General features: G+C 33.4%; 1 protein-coding gene across 4 annotated transcripts; it reads left to right on the forward strand.

Moving 5' to 3' along the window:
* Positions 1-4209: 4209 nt before the first annotated feature.
* On the forward strand, positions 4210-15047 carry LOC126714828 (DExH-box ATP-dependent RNA helicase DExH17). Of its 4 annotated transcripts, none has more exons than XM_050415206.1 (27): positions 4210-4282; positions 4894-4965; positions 5543-5726; positions 6036-6197; positions 6504-6741; positions 6865-6901; positions 6988-7034; positions 7538-7575; positions 7715-7736; positions 7879-8091; positions 8219-8375; positions 8463-8514; positions 10405-10476; positions 10640-10689; positions 10802-10919; positions 11003-11066; positions 11142-11225; positions 11351-11476; positions 11563-11759; positions 11855-12043; positions 12131-12382; positions 12486-12535; positions 12720-12740; positions 13191-13273; positions 13373-13571; positions 13663-13700; positions 13791-15047. In XM_050415206.1, the coding sequence occupies exons 2-27, from the start codon at positions 4898-4900 to the stop codon at positions 14717-14719; spliced, it is 3690 nt and encodes a 1229-aa protein (XP_050271163.1). In that variant the 5' UTR covers positions 4210-4282; positions 4894-4897; the 3' UTR covers positions 14720-15047. The 4 variants fall into 4 exon arrangements, with proteins under 4 accessions (XP_050271163.1, XP_050271164.1, XP_050271161.1 ...); XM_050415207.1 differs by having other exon boundaries at positions 12723-12740; XM_050415204.1 differs by having other exon boundaries at positions 13191-13571.
* Positions 15048-18226: the final 3179 nt, after the last annotated feature.

Genomic DNA, 18226 nt, shown 5'->3' on the forward strand with positions numbered 1-18226 from the left:
GCTTGTAGTGGGCATACTTCTGATAACATAGGGGGAAAAGAGCAAGAATACTATTTATTGAAACAAATAATTTGCTGGAAAATCTGGATTGTGGTTGTTTATAAGTGGTGGGTAGAGAAAATATGTTGGTCATATTATTATTCAAATGTTCCAATCTTGGCTTGCTTTTTTGGTGGGGGTTTTATTAATTTCTGTCTTTTCATTTTTTTTTTTTTAAAGGAGTTCTTATTGAAGTTTGTCTTGACGTACACCAAACCTTGGATGGGAGGTTAACTATCTAGTATCCATTCCAATCACATTAATTAGTATCTTGAACTGATTCCCACTTTGTTCTGCTGTCCTATTCCTGAAACAATATATGGTTAACTGATGAGAGGTTAGTTTTGTGACCCTTGAAGCATGATAATGTTATTGGTATGGATTGTGAATTTGTGATTGTGTTGATTTTGAGGTATTGGAAGATTATGCATACGTCCGTGTGTGGTGATTTGAGAATTAAATTCCTTTATTTGTGAGGCAGTCTCGTACACTTCTTGCTTTGTGCATAGTGCGACCCCACCTATCATTAGCATATCAGTGTGCAAGCTTGCTTGATGTGCTGAGGCAAGTACATTTGCGTTCATTCACACTTTCATGCGCTCAACCTCCCTCCCTCCCATTTTTCATTATTGGATTTGGAGTTGGCCTTTATGTTGTAATTGTACATAGCTGCACTATATGCATATGCTTAGGTTGGTTAGTATTTTGTTCCAATTCTTATGTTCTTTTTAATTGCCAGGAAATTGAGGAATCAAACGAGGCACTGGAAGATTGCTTGAGGCTTATTGAGGAGTTACATTGTTGAGCATGAGAAAAGCCCCAATTTTTTAAATCTGAAGTGCTAGGTTTTTCTTTTCTCAAACATTGGGGGCACAATTATGCTAGGAACCTGATTACCTGCAGTTAGGTTTGGATGCAAAAAGTATAGGTCATTGGTTAGGTCCAAGCCATAGTTACTTCCCGCCCTATATAAAAATTGTATATATTTTGAAAATTGAAAATTGAAAATCAAACTGAAAGATTGTATGCTCTTTATGTTTTTAACACACTTGTAAAATGTCATGTCAGTCAGATTTTATTCACTATTCGATCTATAAACTTATTTTTTATACATAATTTTAGATTACAAAAATTTGAAATTTAAACATTTAATTGATGATATTGCTATTGATCATTGATATTCTGGAAATTTTGCAAACATAATAGATATAAAAAGAAAATGTAATCTAATATTGGATTTTTCAAAATTCAAATCAAATAAAAAAATATTAATAGTGTTTGGGATTTGCTTATTTGTTTCAGCTTATTTGATTTTTTAGCTTCTTTTTGGTACTATTTATGGGTCTTATTGCACTTTTTAGTATTATTTATGAGTCTTACTTTACTATTCAGTTAACTTTTAACTTTTTTTTCCCTACACTTTTAGTAAAAAATTTTGTTTCAGCTAAATAAGTTGTTCCTAAACTTAGTTGTGGCCTTAAGCTACAATTAAGTTTGTTGCCAAACTTTATTTTTATTTAAATTGCAATTTTTAATAACTTCTACAAGAGGCTCTTAGTGTCTTCAAGACTTCAACAGTTACTAAGACTATTCCCTTTTCAAAAATTGGCGAGATTATAAAAATTACAAAGCAAAAATGCAAAATTGACCCTCTAACTTTCACATTTTTTCATTTTAGCTCTCTAACTTTCAGTTTTGTCGATTCAGTCATCTAACTTTCAATTTTTGTCAATGTAGGGCTCCGTTACAACTCAGTTAGTGGCTGTTGGTAGAACTCTTGAAACAACACCATTTTGCATGTTTTTATTTTTATTTTAAAAATTTGGAATAAAAAGAAAATAAGAAAAATCTGAAAAAAAAAAAAAAAAAAAAAAAAAAAAAAAAAAAAAAAAAAAAACCATTAAGGGGAATGATGTCATCGTTCCCCTTCCCCTGTATCAAAACAAAGAAATCACTCCAACCCAAATCCCTAACTTACAGAAATAAGGGAAACAATTTGATAGAGAGAATGAGTTTGTTTGAGAGAGAAATTGAGTTGGACCGAGAGAGAGAGACCAAGTAGGAGACTATATATACATCTCTCTAGATTTGTGTTTTGGATTGTTGTGTTTTTTTCCAACTGAGTTTTGGTTTTTGATATCATGATAGTCTTCCAATAACTTTCATGGAGTATGCTAGAATTTCAAGAATTTGTAGGGTGATGTTTTAGTATATATGATTATACTCTGTAGAAAGTTTATGAGATTATAGGTTTTCATGGTGAAAACCAGTTGGAGTACATGTGGGTGGCTTCATTGTCTTTGTTTTGATACAGGGGAAGAACAACGACGACGTTGTTCCCCTTAATTTTTTTTTAACAGATTTTTCTTATTTTCTTTTAATTCCAAATTAAAAAAAAATGCAAAATAGCGTCGTTTTAGGAGTTCTAACAGCAGCACTAACTGAGTTGTAACGGAGCCTTGCATTGATAAAAATTGAAAGTTAGAGGACTGAATTGATAAAACTGAAAGTTAGAGGACTGAAATGAAAAGAAAAAAGTGAAAGTTAGAGAGTCAATTTTACATTTTTGCCAAATTGCAATTTTACGTTTTTTTTTTTTTTTTTTTAATTTTATCGTACTTACCTTTAGACGGTTGGTGTAATTATCTAGCTATTTATCTTTTTATCTTTTTGACGAAATATGTTACTTATAAATAGGGGTGGCAAAGTAAGTTCAAACCCATTTGTCCACGCAAATTCACCTACTCTAATTGAACCCAAACCCAACCAATTATTAGTTGGGTTAAATGGGCATAAACCCAATTAGATCCAGTGATTATTGGGTTTTAACTAAAAACTCATTGAGACTCATTTAACCCAAAAACAATATATCCAAATTCAACCCAGCCCTTTCCATTTAAAAAAAAAAAAAAAACCCTCAAACATTTCAGTGTTTTCATTTTCCTTCATTTTCTCGGCCTCCAAACACTTCTCTCTCTCCTCTCGCTTGCTCTTTCTCTTTCTCTCTCTAGCTCTCATAGAGAACAATGAGGCACAACAAACACATTTCTCTATAGTAATCCGATCTACATTTAGCAAATCAAAAGCACGAAAATTCAAACCTGCAAGTTTCACCGACGTGTGGATCGGTGTTGCCTAAGGCTTCGATCTGGATCTTATGCCCTTCTTCATAGCAAGTGATTGAGCGATCCACCTGTCTAAGCATCAAAAACATGTCGTCGAGTTGCATGTGACCGAAAAACGCCACGAGCGCGTGATCGGCACCTCTAGAAGGATTCGGAACTTGAATGGCCCGTTCTAGAACCGGAATCGCCTCCTTAAACCGCCCTAAACTTGAGTAGATTGCTGCCAAAACGTGAAGGCTCATCGCCAAGTCCAGACTCGGCTTGCCGTCATCTCCATCGGAGCACTGCTCGAACACGTACTTTTTGACTTGATAGTTTTCACATTATATCTCAAACACCATTACTGGGTTTGAATTTTATTTATTTATTTTATATTTGGGTAATTTAAGAATGGAGTAATTGATAAGGATGCATTCATTTTTCTCTTTTTTTGGTTCAAAAGAATTTCTATTTGTTTCAAGGACGGTTGCTTTTGAAATTCCAGGAAAGTTTTGAGCTTGAAATGACATTTCTTTGTATTTGTTGCACTATTTGGTTGCCAAGAAAGTGAGAGAAAATAGAAAAGAAAAAAAAAATTTATTTGGATTTTTAATATAATTGCGGATGTTGATGTGCTTATGTGGAATTTTTTAATCCCAAGAATGGAGACTAGAGAGAGTGGAAAAGGAAATCCAAAAAAGTGTTGGAGTTTTCATTTTAATGGCATTTTGATAATTTTGATAATTGGGTAATTGGATGGATTGGGGTTTATCCAGAATAATTGGGTTGAGTTGAATTTGGATTAGAAGCAATTAGTTAAATGAGTTTTAATGAGTAAATAAATTTTATATATTTAATCCAATTATGTCCATCCCAAACTCATTCATTTGACACCCAAGTCCAAGCAAGTTGAAGGATACCGAAGAAGATTCCACTTTCTTCTACTCGGCCCCACCACAACTATCCGTTTCACACAGTGCATCGCGTAAATCGGTAATTCCGCATCTCTTTTCCCGCCCAAAAAAAAAAAAAAACCTCCCTTTTCCTATATATATACCACTCCATTTCATTTTCTATCTGTACCATTTTCTCTCCAATACTCTCTATTTTGAGCCAGCTTTCACTCCTCGCTCTCTCAGGTCTCTCTCTCTCTCTCTCTCTCTCTCTCACACACACACACAGTGATGCGAAATTAATTATATCAGATTGTTTCTGAATTTAAATAATCAGCAATCTTAGTTCAAATTTTCCTTACAATATCGGTGAAGCTGAGCTAATTTTTATTGATCTCGGATTGGCTTACTATTGCTGCGATTTTTTTTGCTTTGGATCGTAGATTTTGAGAATTCAAGAATTCACTTCGGATAGAGTTTCAAATTTCCATGGAGAAAGAGGTTTCTGAAACAATTTTGGTCAGATTTGACCAAATTATTACAGATTTTGAGTGTTTAAGTGGATTTACTGATTTACGAAAATTTTCACACAAAAAAAAGGGTGAATTTTGAAAAACTTTGCTACTCATTTGATCAAATTGTGAAGATATTTTGATGTCAGGAGAAGATTTCTGTTTCTGACTGTGATTGTAAAATTTTCTGATCAAAGCTCGAACGCCATGTCATTTTTGTTTCACAATATGGAATGCGACATGTCGTATTATACATGTTAAAAACTGCCTGCCGTTTTTTCCAATTGAATTGTCGTATTTCTTTTTATATATTGATTGATAATTTATATGTTGTTATTCATGTAGGATCATGGATTCATACACACTGAAGTCCGTTTTAGATTTGCCTGCACATTTTCGTTCAGCTTTTAAATTCAGGTAAATTTTGAGTTTTTCTAAAGTTTGATATGTAAAATTTTGAAGGTAGGCTATTCTTTCAGCTTGTATGTTATCAACTTCTTTGATCCTTGTGTTAAGCCACCAAGCCAAATTTCCTTTTTTTTTTCATTTGTAAATGTTGTGTAATCGCGTATATTCAGCATTGTGGACATAATGATCTCTCTGTGAGTGTGTGTGATCTGAAAATGGTTGCTTTTATAGTCTTCAAAATTGTTGAAATTAAAATGAAATATAAAATATTGTTGAGAAAATTTTAGTGAGAGTGGAAGCAAAGAAAGAGAAAAGGAAGACAGGAATTGGGTAGTTCAGCCTATGTCCAGGGGATAAAGCCCTTGACAGCTACATCTTTGATATTAGCACTGTGTCGATTACAATGAACTTTAGTAGGGTTTATAAACCACTTAAACCCAATACTACAGATATATCTTTAACAATAATGCTATTATCTTCCTGCTTCCTGCACTTAATGTTTTGAGGTATGTTGAAGTTATGTTAGTTTTTTTCTTACGCAAGAAGGTATGTTGTAGTTATGTTAGTTTTTTTCTTACGCATGAAGGTACTTCAATTCGCTGCAAAGTGAATGCTTTCCTGTTTGCTTCCATTCCGATGCAAACATGGTTATTTCAGCACCAACAGGAAGTGGTAAAACGGTGCTCTTTGAGCTTTGCATTTTGAGGCTTCTCTCAAAGTTCATCTCTGAAGATGGGAGGTTCATCCATATAAAGGGAACCCTCAAAACAGTAAGTCTCCTATAGCAAGACGCCATGGTAGACGTTTTTGTTAGTACTTTAGAATATGCAAAAAAGTGCATTTCATCGATTTGGACTTCTAATATGATCGTAGATACCTTTACTAAAATTCTTTTTACTTTTGCTTTGATAATATGTTTCCAGTTCCTGGTATGTTTCACTATGATATGGGCACCGATACCCAACTTATAATTAGATGACTGCAATTAAAAAGACAAACTCTGCTCTTTGATATAGTGCATTATATTAAGCTTGATGTTTATGTTAAATTTCATCTGCCTTGTTTCATGTTCTATGAAGATCTATATAGCCCCATCTAAGGCCTTAGTCCAAGAGAAGCTCCGTGATTGGAATGAGAAGTTTGGATCATGGGGGATAAATTGCCTGGAGTTGACTGGTGATAATGAATCTTACAACATAAAGAATATTCAAGATGCTGATATCGTTCTAACTACTCCTGAGGTGAGTATGCATGTCAATCTTACATGCTCACACAAGACGTTTAATCCATACATAATGCTTACATATGAATTATGCACAATAATTACCAAAAAATAATTTGGCACTATCACCGCCCTGAGACATCAGTGTCTTGAGTCAACATTTGTATGTAGTTGTGTATCTCTATAAAAGAAAATTGTGTAGATTTATATATTTCAAGTTTCTGATAATATGGACTGCATTTTATCAATCCTCCTTCGTTTAGGTTTGTTTCAAGGTGATATCTTAGGAGCATGACTAAATGGGATTCTTTTTCTTGTTAAATAGAAATTTGATGCTGTGACTCGTTATCGCATAAAAGATGGTGGCTTGAGCTTTTTCAGTGATATAGCACTTCTACTTATTGATGAAGTTCACCTATTGAACGATCCACGTGGAGCCACTTTGGAGGCAATAGTTAGCAGAATAAAAATGCTTTCTCGCAACCCAGAGCTGAGATCGAGTCCTCTTGCTCATGTCCGCTTCCTTGCTGTGTCTGCCACGATTCCAAATGTTGAGGACCTTGGTAAAATCTTCAGCCAATGATATTGATATCTGTTAAAGACTCAAAATGTTTACATGTTATGTTATTGTCTTCAAACACTTACAAGTGGCTAACCAATTTAAACACTGCATTAATCTACTGCAGCTGAATGGCTTTTGGTTCCTGTCCAAGGAATTAAAAGGTAAGTTGCTATTAGTGATAACTAAAATTTATAAATTCAACGTCGCTATCCAGTTTATCTAATTTACCTTTTCTGTGCTTTCACAGGTTTGGGGAAGAAATGAGGCCTGTCAAGTTGACTACTAAAGTTTTTGGTATGCATTTATAACTTGAACTTTATATTGCAAAATAAGTTTTTTCATCTAGTTTATTACTATACCATTCTTGTAATTTACTATTGAATGAAATATACAATTTGGGGGCACAACAAACGTTTGCCTAAGATCACTTAGCATAGTATAACGCATATGACCATTATATTGTTTGATGTGGACTATATGGAGGGAAAGAAATCAGTGGACCTTTGAAGATGTGGAGTGCACATCAACTTGCAAGCATCCTTCAGTAGTTTTATAAGTGGTCCTTTGTGTCAGGTCGCACAGATAGTAACTCTATTCATTCCTTCATAGATTCAATTCCTATTTAGATAGTTCTTATTTTGTAATTCTTTAGGCTACTTCATGACTATTTTCACAAGGTAGTCTTGTTTCAATAAAATTATTTTACCTATATAAAAAAAAAAAGGTGCGGGAGCATAAATTTGTCTCCGAAATAAAGTTTTTGTTGTTTTTGATATGTTTTCACATCTTTCTTGCAGGCTACACCCCAGCCAAAAATGACTTTCTATTTGAGAAGGTGAGTGTTTTGTTGAATGAAGGTTTTTCTTTTCTCTGTTCTAAAATATTTATTGACTAGGACAGATGAAATTTCAAAGTCATAATTTAATGAACCACTTCTCATATTTCTGATAGTGTTTATTTGTTCAATTATCCAGCGCCTTCAAAACTATATTTTTGGTAAGCAGAGACTATTACACATTTACACTAGTTTTCTGATAGATTATTATTATTTTTAAATTTTCCCTGTATGGTCATCTGATTTTAAAACTCGCATAAAAAGGAATCATGAATTTTAAAGATGCTTAAAACTGATTTGCAGATATTCTTATGCAATTTTCAAGGGGAAAATCTGCTCTGGTTTTTTGTTCAACTAGAAAGGGAGCACAAGAAGCAGCACAATGCCTCTCTCAGATAGCAATGACCTTTGGATATTCAAATCCATTCATTAAAAGCAATGAACAGAAGGAAAGGCTAAGGGAAGCATCACTATCATGCAGTGATAAACAAATGCAATCTTATATCATTTTTGGTGGTATAGAGCAAACTTATTCTCCCATAGAATACTTTTGAACTTTGAATTATTCTTATGATCAAGATGTTGAGTTGTTCACCAAGTTGATCTTTAGTGCATTGTGATTCAATAAATTTCATTTTTGCAGTTGGTTATCACAATGGTGGGCTTTGCTTGAAGGATCGCAATCTCATTGAAGGTCTTTTTCTTAAGGGCGATATTCAAATTCTGTGCACTACAAATACTCTTGCCCATGGGATCAACCTACCAGCACACACAGTAGTGATAAAATCAACGCAGCACTTGTATGTTGAACTATTTAATCAAAGTAAGCTTTGCAGTAAATTCCAGATGCCTCCTTGTTTAATTTGTCAAAACTTGTATTTGTCCAGCAACAAGGAAAAAGGTCTCTACATGGAATATGACCGATCCACAATATTACAGGTTTGGCACCGGTCATTAAACACCTCTCAGTAAATGATTGCATTAAATCAGTCTCTTTTGGAGAAAATGTCCAAATATAATAATTGAGATTGAAATACCATAACTGCTATATTATTGTACACTTTTAAGTAGTTTTATTGCTTGTTTATATATTAATGTCATATTTGAAAGGAATTGAAACCAAGAGAAGGCATCTAAATGGATATAGCTTTAGGAGCTGCTGCATTAAGAGGAACTTAATAAATAATTTGGTAACTGCATTGCAAAAAAATGCACAATAAAGCCTGAACCTGTTATGCCAATGGACTAATCACGATGTTAATGGTGAATCCAAGTTATTTGGTCAATATGACCAGAAAATTTTTAATTTTCAAGTGCAAACTATAGGGTCAATATATGGTCAGACTTGTTGTACTATGTTATTCGGAAGAGATGTTTCTACAAATAGGGATTCTTGTCAATTATAACATAAGAAAGGGTGCAATATCCTCAATAAGCAGACACATGCTGTGTACAGGCATAAATATTGCCTTCATCTTCATATTAACTGTATTTAGCCCAAAAAAAGGGAGAAAATAAGAAAATTAAATACAACTTTCATACTGACCACATGCTTTTCTGCATTCATTGGTGTTATTGCCAACAGTATTCCAAAACTGTGGGGTCTATTATGGATCCTTAGCAAACTAATTGGGGTCAACCACATGTATTCTTCTCCCTCATTCTATCCAATGCAAAATCACCCTCTCTGTTACCTCCTTATTAATATGTCCTTTTTCACTACAACATCAACAATGTCTTTTTTCAATACTTCCACTAATGTTAGTTTGTGTCTTCCTCAATGTCTTTTCATTCACTCAACTTGAATAAATCCATTAATTCTTATCGGTGCATTAGTCGCTCTCTTTTGCACACAACCAAACCATATCAAGCAACCCTCGCTCATCTTTTCATTAATAGGAGCTACTTTTATTTTTAAAAGAATTTTTTCATTCTATACTTTTCTCTGTTTCCATTTATTCATTTTAATATTCTCATTTTATCCATGCTTATTTCATAAACATGTTACTTCTTAATAGCTCAACATTTAGTACCATAGAGCTTAACCAGTCATATTGTAGTCTTATATATTTTTTTCTTTAAATTTATACTCCGTTTATTTTGATAGAAAACTTTATGTGAAGATGGTTTTCTAAACATGTTACTTCTTAATAGCCCAACATTTAGTACCATAGAGCTTAATTGGTCTTATTGTAGTCTTATAAATTTTTTTCTTTTTATTTATTTTCCATTTGTTTTGATGGAAAACCTTATGTGAAGATAGTTTTTTGCATTTCCATATATTTGGTAGCTTAAAAAAAAAAAAAGAGTAGATAGAAAACTGTATTTGGTCAACGGAAAACTCAAGACTTAATTTTTAGAGGTTGTTTTCCATTAAAATTTTGCTTAAAACAATTCTATCTCACATCATGTGAAACAAATGAGTAAAGAATCATGTTTTCTAGCTTATTTGCAAGGTTGCTATCAAACACAAGAAAATGAGATAGTTTTATAGAAAATGCTTTTTGAAAAAAAGGAATCATTTTTCCAGAAAATTATAATGTCAAAACAAATGGAGAGTTAATAGGTATTCTACAATTAGACGATACTTCTAATGCACTTTCTCCACTTCATTCCCTGCTCTTATTCTATGATTCACATCCGCTTTGATCTATCCATCCTTATGAATTATTGATTTTAGATATCAAAGGCACTCAATCTTTGGTATCTGTTGACCATCAAGTTTTACAACCCCCACATCTTTGTTTTTACTAAATTTACACTCCATGTACTTTGTTATTGCTAATTGTAATATGCCATTAATAGTTAGTCAGTTTTCTTGGCTTGCAGATGTGCGGGAGGGCAGGCCGGCCACCATTTGATGATACAGGAATGGTTATAATCATGACAAGAAAAGAAACAGTAAGATAAATCTTTCTCCTTCCCTTTTCCTGACATGTCTGTGAGTAGATTGCTTTATAATTATTAGTTTATAAATTTCTTTTTAGTAACTGAATCAGTTCTGTTTGATATCAAAGTTTCTGTCCATTCTGAACTAGTCTTTTATGATTTTACATGATATCAGGTACATTTGTATGAGAATCTATTGAATGGATGTGAAGTGGTGGAATCGCAGTATGCTTATCAATTAAATTTTATAATTGATTTGGTCTCCTGGGCTTTAGTGAATATTCTGAAAAACTTCACATCTTCTAATCAGGTGACTCTTGTTGTCTTTTCACTTCAGATTGCTTCCATGTGTGACAGAGCACTTAACTGCAGAGATAGTTCAACTGACCGTCTCTGATATTACAAAAGCAATTGAATGGATGAAGTGCTCATATTTGTATGTCAGAATGAAAAAGGCATGTACTTGTACAAATCCCTTTCAGGATATCATATATTTTTCCATCTAGTTACTTTGTTGACACTTTTAATGCATAAGCAGAACCCTGAGAATTATGCAGTTAAAAAAGGGACTTCAATTGACCGTATAGAGAGGCATATGCAAGGTACTGTTATCATTCACTAGTATAACTATCATTTTCCCCTCTCTCCATTGATTATCAATGTTTTTTTTATGTCAGAGATTTGTGTCCAGAAAGTTAATGAGTTATCCCAACATCAAATGATCTGGACTGATGAAGATGGTTTCCTCTTGAAGTCACTAGGTATCATTATCAACAAAAACAGTATTTTGCAGTTTTTATGAATGACAAACAGTATGAAGTACTATCAAAATGCAGACCCCTGCAAACTGCAGCTCATAACCTTTCCTTATTCTCTCTGTCTTCAGATCCTGGAAAGTTGATGACAAAGTACTATTTGAAATTTGACACAATGAAACACATTATGCAGACCCCTGTAAACTGCACTATAGAAGATGCACTTCATATCATATGCCGTGCTGAGGAAATTGCTTGTATGTATATATGTAATGATTATGTATCCTCTGGTACTTGAAAATTTACTTCATGGAGTGATATAGTTATTTACTGGAATATGAAGGGATACAGCTCAGACGCAATGAGAAGAAACTTCTAAATGACATAAACATTGACAAAGATGGCCGACTTCGCTTTCACCTCCTTGATGATAAGGGGAAACGGAAAAAGCGTATCCAAACTAGAGAAGAAAAAATATTTATTTTGGCAAATGATTGCTTGACTGGTGATCCTTCAGTTCATGATTTATCCCTGAGCCAGGTTTTCATTTACTCATATTTTCAATACCACTATGTTGTGTTTAGATACACCTAGGATTTATATATGAAATTATAATTTTGGAGTCTGTGCCATAGGACATGAATTCTATATGCTCAAATGGGAGTAGAATTGTGAAGTGCATGAAAGAGTATTTCATTTACAAGAAGAATTATAAAGGAGCCTTGAATTCAACACTCTTGGCGAAATCCTTGTATCAAAAACTCTGGGATGATAGTCCATACTTGCTGAAACAATTACCTGGCATTGGAATGGTGACCGCCAAGGTTTTCTTTATTGACTTCTTTATTGTATCCTATGACATGATTTCAAAGTCTTCGTTTAGTTAAAAATCGTCCTAATGCTATTTGTAGGCACTGCATTCAATGGGAATTAACTCATTTGAGACTTTAGCTGAAGCTGATCCAAGGAGGATAGAGATAGTCACTGGTCGAAAATATCCATTCGGGAACCATATTAAGGATTCCTTACATTCACTACCTCCAAAAGTCGACATGAAGGTTGAGGAAATTGAGTGCCAGAGGCAAGGAAAGTCCATGCTGGTAGTAACATTGACTAGGCTAACACAATCAGTGCAACCAACAAAAAGACATTATGCTGATATGGTATGGTATCTGGAATCTTATACAGCAATTTGTGCCAAACTTATTCACAAAGTATTAATTGTATTGCAACACAAATGTGCTAATGATGAATTCATTTCTGCAGATTGTTGGTTCAGAAGAGGAGAACTTGATTATCTTCCATGAGAAAATAAGGTGATATATTTTTTTCTTTACATTCAACAATGGGATATCAGGATAGTACCGCAAGCATAGTATTGAGGGGTTTTGCCTGTACAGATTTGGTTGCTTTCAGTTGTGATCTCTTGATATTATGCTTAGAACTGTATACAATCCTCAGTCATCTATATAGTGTTTAACTCCCTCTTTATTGTTGCAGCAGACTGGAAGAGTTCTCCAGGTATGAAGACATAAACCCTTGGTTCCCTTCTTTGTTTGATGACTCAGAAACATTTTGAAGCATTCCTATACTGTATCAACAATGCATGAAACTATTGAAATCATAGTACATATTTACAGGGATCCAGGATTTGAGATATGGAGACTTAGAAAAGCAATATTCAACATGAACTTAGATTTTTTAAATAACAAAAAATTCAAGGATTTTGAATCTTCTAAACTAGTAAATTATTGTAATGCTAATTGAAACTATAATTATTTAAAATTATAATGTGGACACTAAATCTTGTTGATGTTGGTAAACATGAAGAAAGAAAAAGCTATAGAAAAATCAGCTTGGCTTCTGGCTCTATGTCAGAACTACCATCCCCATTTCTGTTGGAAGTTAAATCAACTACCCATGTTTGTCTGTGCCATATTCTTTGTCTGAGGTAGTTGGTTTTCATTGCAGCCCCTATAGTGCAGCAATTCTCCTGTCAAATCCTCATCAAGGAAAGCTGACTATTAAGGCTGATCTTATTTTTGAAGAGTACAGTATGGCCTCAGCCATTATATGTCTAACTTCTTTTGCGTTTGTTTATACTGGCATTGGATTCCAGACTAAGAGTTCATTTTGTATCATCATTCATGTAGTTGGTATTGATCTCCGCCAAAAACTTTTATTGATGAAAGAAAACAATTTAAGCATGAATTATAAAAAGAGAAATAAGCAGCCTTCCTCTTTTCCTCTGCCCAAGGAAGTATACATCATAGATGATGATGAACCTACATCTCGAGCTCCAGCCAAAGAGCATAACAGATCGGTCAACTCTGAAAGGAAAAATGATTCATTGTGAGTATCTTGTCATCTGATTTTTGAATCTCCTTAGTGGGACCTCAAAATTTGTTTTGATAGATCAATTGGTTTGGTTGTTCTGTTCTAGGCCCACTTTCAACCTCCTAGATGAAGAGATGGGGGAAGGTATAGCTCAAAAAATAATCCAAGACATTTTTTAAGGTTTGGTATTTTTAGTCCCTTTCACTTACCACTTCTACCCCTAAATCAATGCAGGTGAGCCTGATGTTGAAGATAAAGAAGATGATTGCAAAATCATCACTGAAAAAACAGTGTTTGATCACATACGTGAAAAATCCAAAAACTTTCCTATCTTAGCTGCATCAAGTAGTGCCTCTTCTCCATTATCAGAGACCTTGATTTTCACAAGAAAGCGAACTCGTGAGAAGCAGCTTGAACTCCAAAGTGAAGTAGAAGTTCTGGAAGAGACAGACAGAAACAAGATTCCACGACAGAGTGTGGTCAATCCTTCTTCAGAAACCATAGAGGCAGAAGACTATGGACTTGATACTTACAAATGTATGACTCCAAATCACCACATTACTGCCAGAAGCTTAGATACCATGATCGAAGGCGGGCCTCCTCCAGAATCTGCGGAAAGCACATTGAAAACTTCAATTGAGGAATCAATATTTGATCATATACGGAGAAAATCTAAGAATTTCCCTGTTATCAATAAATCAATGACCAAGGATTTTGAGTCTTTACTCTGGACAAAGGAACATTTCTCTGACAGTCAGGCTGACTCTAGTAGTGCTTCCTCTGAAATATTGAAAGAGATGAATCCAGATAAAGTCCTAAGAACTTCAGATTCGGAAAGCACAGAGGTCAAACACAACATATATTTTGGAAGCTCCTATGGGTTACTGAATCTTCCTCCAAGAGTTTCAAGCACCAATGCTGATTCATCATCTACTAAGATGCTATCATTTGATATTTCCATGTTAAAGAATAGGGAGCAGTTAGCAGAACCAGTGAGCTCCATGAAAAGTAGCAGCAAACAGCAATGCTCTCCAAGAGAATCTAAAAGGCAGCAGTGTTCTCCAAATGAATTCAAAAGACAGTGCTGCTCAATGGAAACAACTAGCGAAACCAAGGAAGCAGATTCATTTCTTGGGTTTAAGAGTGTCTTTTCATTTCTCTGATTCCTCTCTTGCCAGAGCATTAAAGGATTGCATAAGCTTCTAAACCTTAAAATGATATTTCATAACTAATGTAGCAATGTACATGAAATTAGAATTGAATCTGACGGTGCAGGTTGGCCCCTGTACTCTAAAAGCTGCATCACTCTACCTGATGCAGATACCTAGGGTCAAACAGGAGTTATAATCAATGTCAATTCATCTGGCAACCTTGTGAATAAATGCATACCATGACAGACAGAGCAGCGAACAGAGATTAAAAAAAAAAAAAAAACCCTTCTGTAACAGAGTTTCAGACTGCTTGTGAATGTTCCATTTCTTTTGAAATTCATCTTGACGTGTTCAAACTCTAGATTAGATTTATCATAAACAAAAAAATGATTAAGTGACCATATAGGGAAGGTTCCAACCTCCAAGTTTTTTTTTTTAATATTAGGATGTGGTAGCCTGGTGGATCTGGATTAAGTGGTGAAAATGTTTGGTTACCAAAAAAAAAAAAAACAAATTTTAAATGTTGATGTGGCTGTTTTTTTTTTTTTTTTTTTTTTTTTTTTTTTTTTTTTTTTGTTTTGTGTAGGCCCATTAAAATTTTGACATATAAACATTTTCCATTAATGAGTTAACAGTAGAAATCAAATTGATTGTAAGTTGAAAATAACATAGATTAAATTGATTGTTACTAAAATGTAAAAATCAAATTGATTGTAACTTGATGTAAATGGTGTTTTTGCCAAAAAAAAAAAAATTTACATATCCATTCCATTTTTTTGAAACCTAAACCGGGACCGAAACCCAAAATTTTATAATAAGTGTAAAGCCCACTAGGCCCATCCTAGTCCAGCGACAAGCAAAAACTAGGGCCCGCGGTCCACCACAGTTCTACTTTTGTCCGAATTAATCACGTCCTCTACTGGTCTACAGTCTACTTAGGCTTGAGACATTTGGGCTACTAGTTGTTGACCGTGCTCCGCACGATTTTTTTTATTACTTATTTATAAATTTTGTAAACATTATAAGTAGGAAATATTATAACAATATTAATTATTTAAAATAATAATAATATTATTATGTAGAGAAGTATAATATATATATTGAATTTTTTATCTCCTTGAAAATATAAGTTGTAAATGTCAAAATGCAAGAAATTATTAAGTGTACTTGAGAAGCAGGTTAGAATACTAAGTGATCTTCTTACTTAATAGTATAATACAAAATAGTTAACACAGTATTGGAGGCCATTTTAGTTTGGCTAAAAAATGGGAAAAAATGGTATTAATGTATGCTGGTATGTCAATTTTTTGTTTTTTTAGATAGATATATAATAATTTTTTTCTTCATTTGAGCGTTAGATTTATTTCTGTTTTTTAAATTAGATATAAAATAAGTTATATAATAAAATTTACTTTTATTTTTTCTTATGCTATAGATATAATTTTCATCATTGCTAGTCCCAATATAGTTGGTTTGTTTGGTGCAATACTATGCTAAAAATAAACAAAGCTTGCTCTTTTCTCTAATCATCTTCTTTTGTTCAGAATTTTCATGCTCAATCACATAACATACACATTAATATATATAATAAAATATCTCAAATCCAAATCCAATTCAACCTCAATTCCAAAGTAGGAAATTATCACATTTTGATCAAATAGAATTATTTATATAAAAATTGTAAGCAAGATAGAAATAGAGAGAGAATATCTTCCATGGCTTTAAGTACAAAGTAGAAATTATAAATTTCAGAGAAGGAGAGAGAGATTAAAGAAGAAATTATATGGTTTGAATGACCGGAACATCCTTTACTTCTTTACATAGTATGACAATAATTTGCCCCAATTTGGTCATTTGCCAATAGGTTATTTTCTAAATTTTCTTTCTTTGGTCAAAATTATCATGCTCAATCACATAACTTGCGCGCGCCCACACACACACACATGTGTGTGTGTGTGCGCGCGCGTGCGTTCATGCATGTATGGAGAGAGAGAGAGAGAGAGAGAGAGAGAGAGAGAGAGAGAGAGAGAGAGAGAGAGAGAGAGAGAGAGAGAGAGAGAGAGAGAGAGAGAGAGAGAGAGAGAGAAGATCCCAAATTCAAATCAAAATCAACCTTTGAATCTACACCACAAATTACCAAAATTTCAAATGAGAAATAAAATTATCATATCTTATTCAAACAATTATGAACTAGAAGCAAGAGAGAGATACAGAGAATACCTTCAATGGTTTTATATACAGAGCACAACTTACGGTTTCAGAGAAAGAGAGAGATTGAAGAGGAAAATTAGGGTTTTATTTGAATTTTTCTATTGTAAGTTGTAATCCTTTCCTTTTGTTATATATAAGGGGAAATTACACTTTGCCCACCTGTGGTTTGCTCAAAAAACACTTTACCTACATATGGTTTAAAAATTGACACTTTATCCACTTGAAGTTAGCTCTGTTTGTTTCCCATTACTCACATCTGTTAAAAATAGAGATAAATTTGTATTTTTGTTACCCTTTTATGTCTCTTTCCTCTCAAAATATAAAAAACTAAAAAATTAAGGGAAAAGAAGATTTAAAAGCTAGGTTTTGTAAAAATTAAAACTTAACTTTTACATTTTCTTTTCATGTATCAACTTTTAGTTCTTCTATTTTAACACATTAAAAATTGAAATTATGCGTTTCCTCACAACCTAAACCAGAGAATGGAAAAAATCAGTTAAGTTCACCACAATTTTTAATGTTAAGGCCAGGGGCGGCTTAATATATTTGGGGGCCTACGGCGAAAATCGATTATCTTGTTTTATATGCAAAATTACTACTAATTAACAAAAACTACATAGAAATTTTTCTTTTTTTAGAAATTTTATAAACAGAAAAAATTTGACAAAATTTTTCATACTTGTTGATATGGTAGATTGATAATAGTAAGTAAAAAAATGGTGTTAATGGTGGACTTAGATGAGAACTAGTAAAAGTTTGCTAATTAAACTCTTATTTTTTTTAGAAGTACAACATTCACAATATTTTTTTACAACAAATCTTAGATTTTTTTTTTCTCTTTGAAAATATCACTATAATTATTTTTTTGCCATCAATAACAGGTTGTAACAACCTATTATTTAGCATAATTGTAAAAGTGTTATAAAAAATATTGTGGACGTTGCATTTTTCTCTATTTTTTATTTGTTTTTCATCTGGTAAAAAAATATTATTTTATTTATTGATTATAAATAACCTTATTGGTTAAAATTTGGGGGCCTTTTTTTTACTTGGGGCCTTAGGCGACTGCATTTCTTGCTCCACTGTTCAGCCGGCACTGGTTAAGGCATGACATGATAAATGATGGATGGGATGATTGTTTTCTATACCCATTGAGTTTTAATATAAGGCTTGTTGGGTGTATCATATGGCAAATTTGAACTTTCCTAGATGCGGTGCCTCAGGACATTCTAACTTGACACCTTGCCTTGGATCAAGACTTTCATTTGGCAGTGCTTGCACAAACCCATTAGATGCTAAAACCTTTGT

This window comes from Quercus robur, chromosome 2 (assembly GCF_932294415.1).
Source record: "Quercus robur chromosome 2, dhQueRobu3.1, whole genome shotgun sequence".
Classification (NCBI taxonomy): domain Eukaryota; kingdom Viridiplantae; phylum Streptophyta; class Magnoliopsida; order Fagales; family Fagaceae; genus Quercus; species Quercus robur.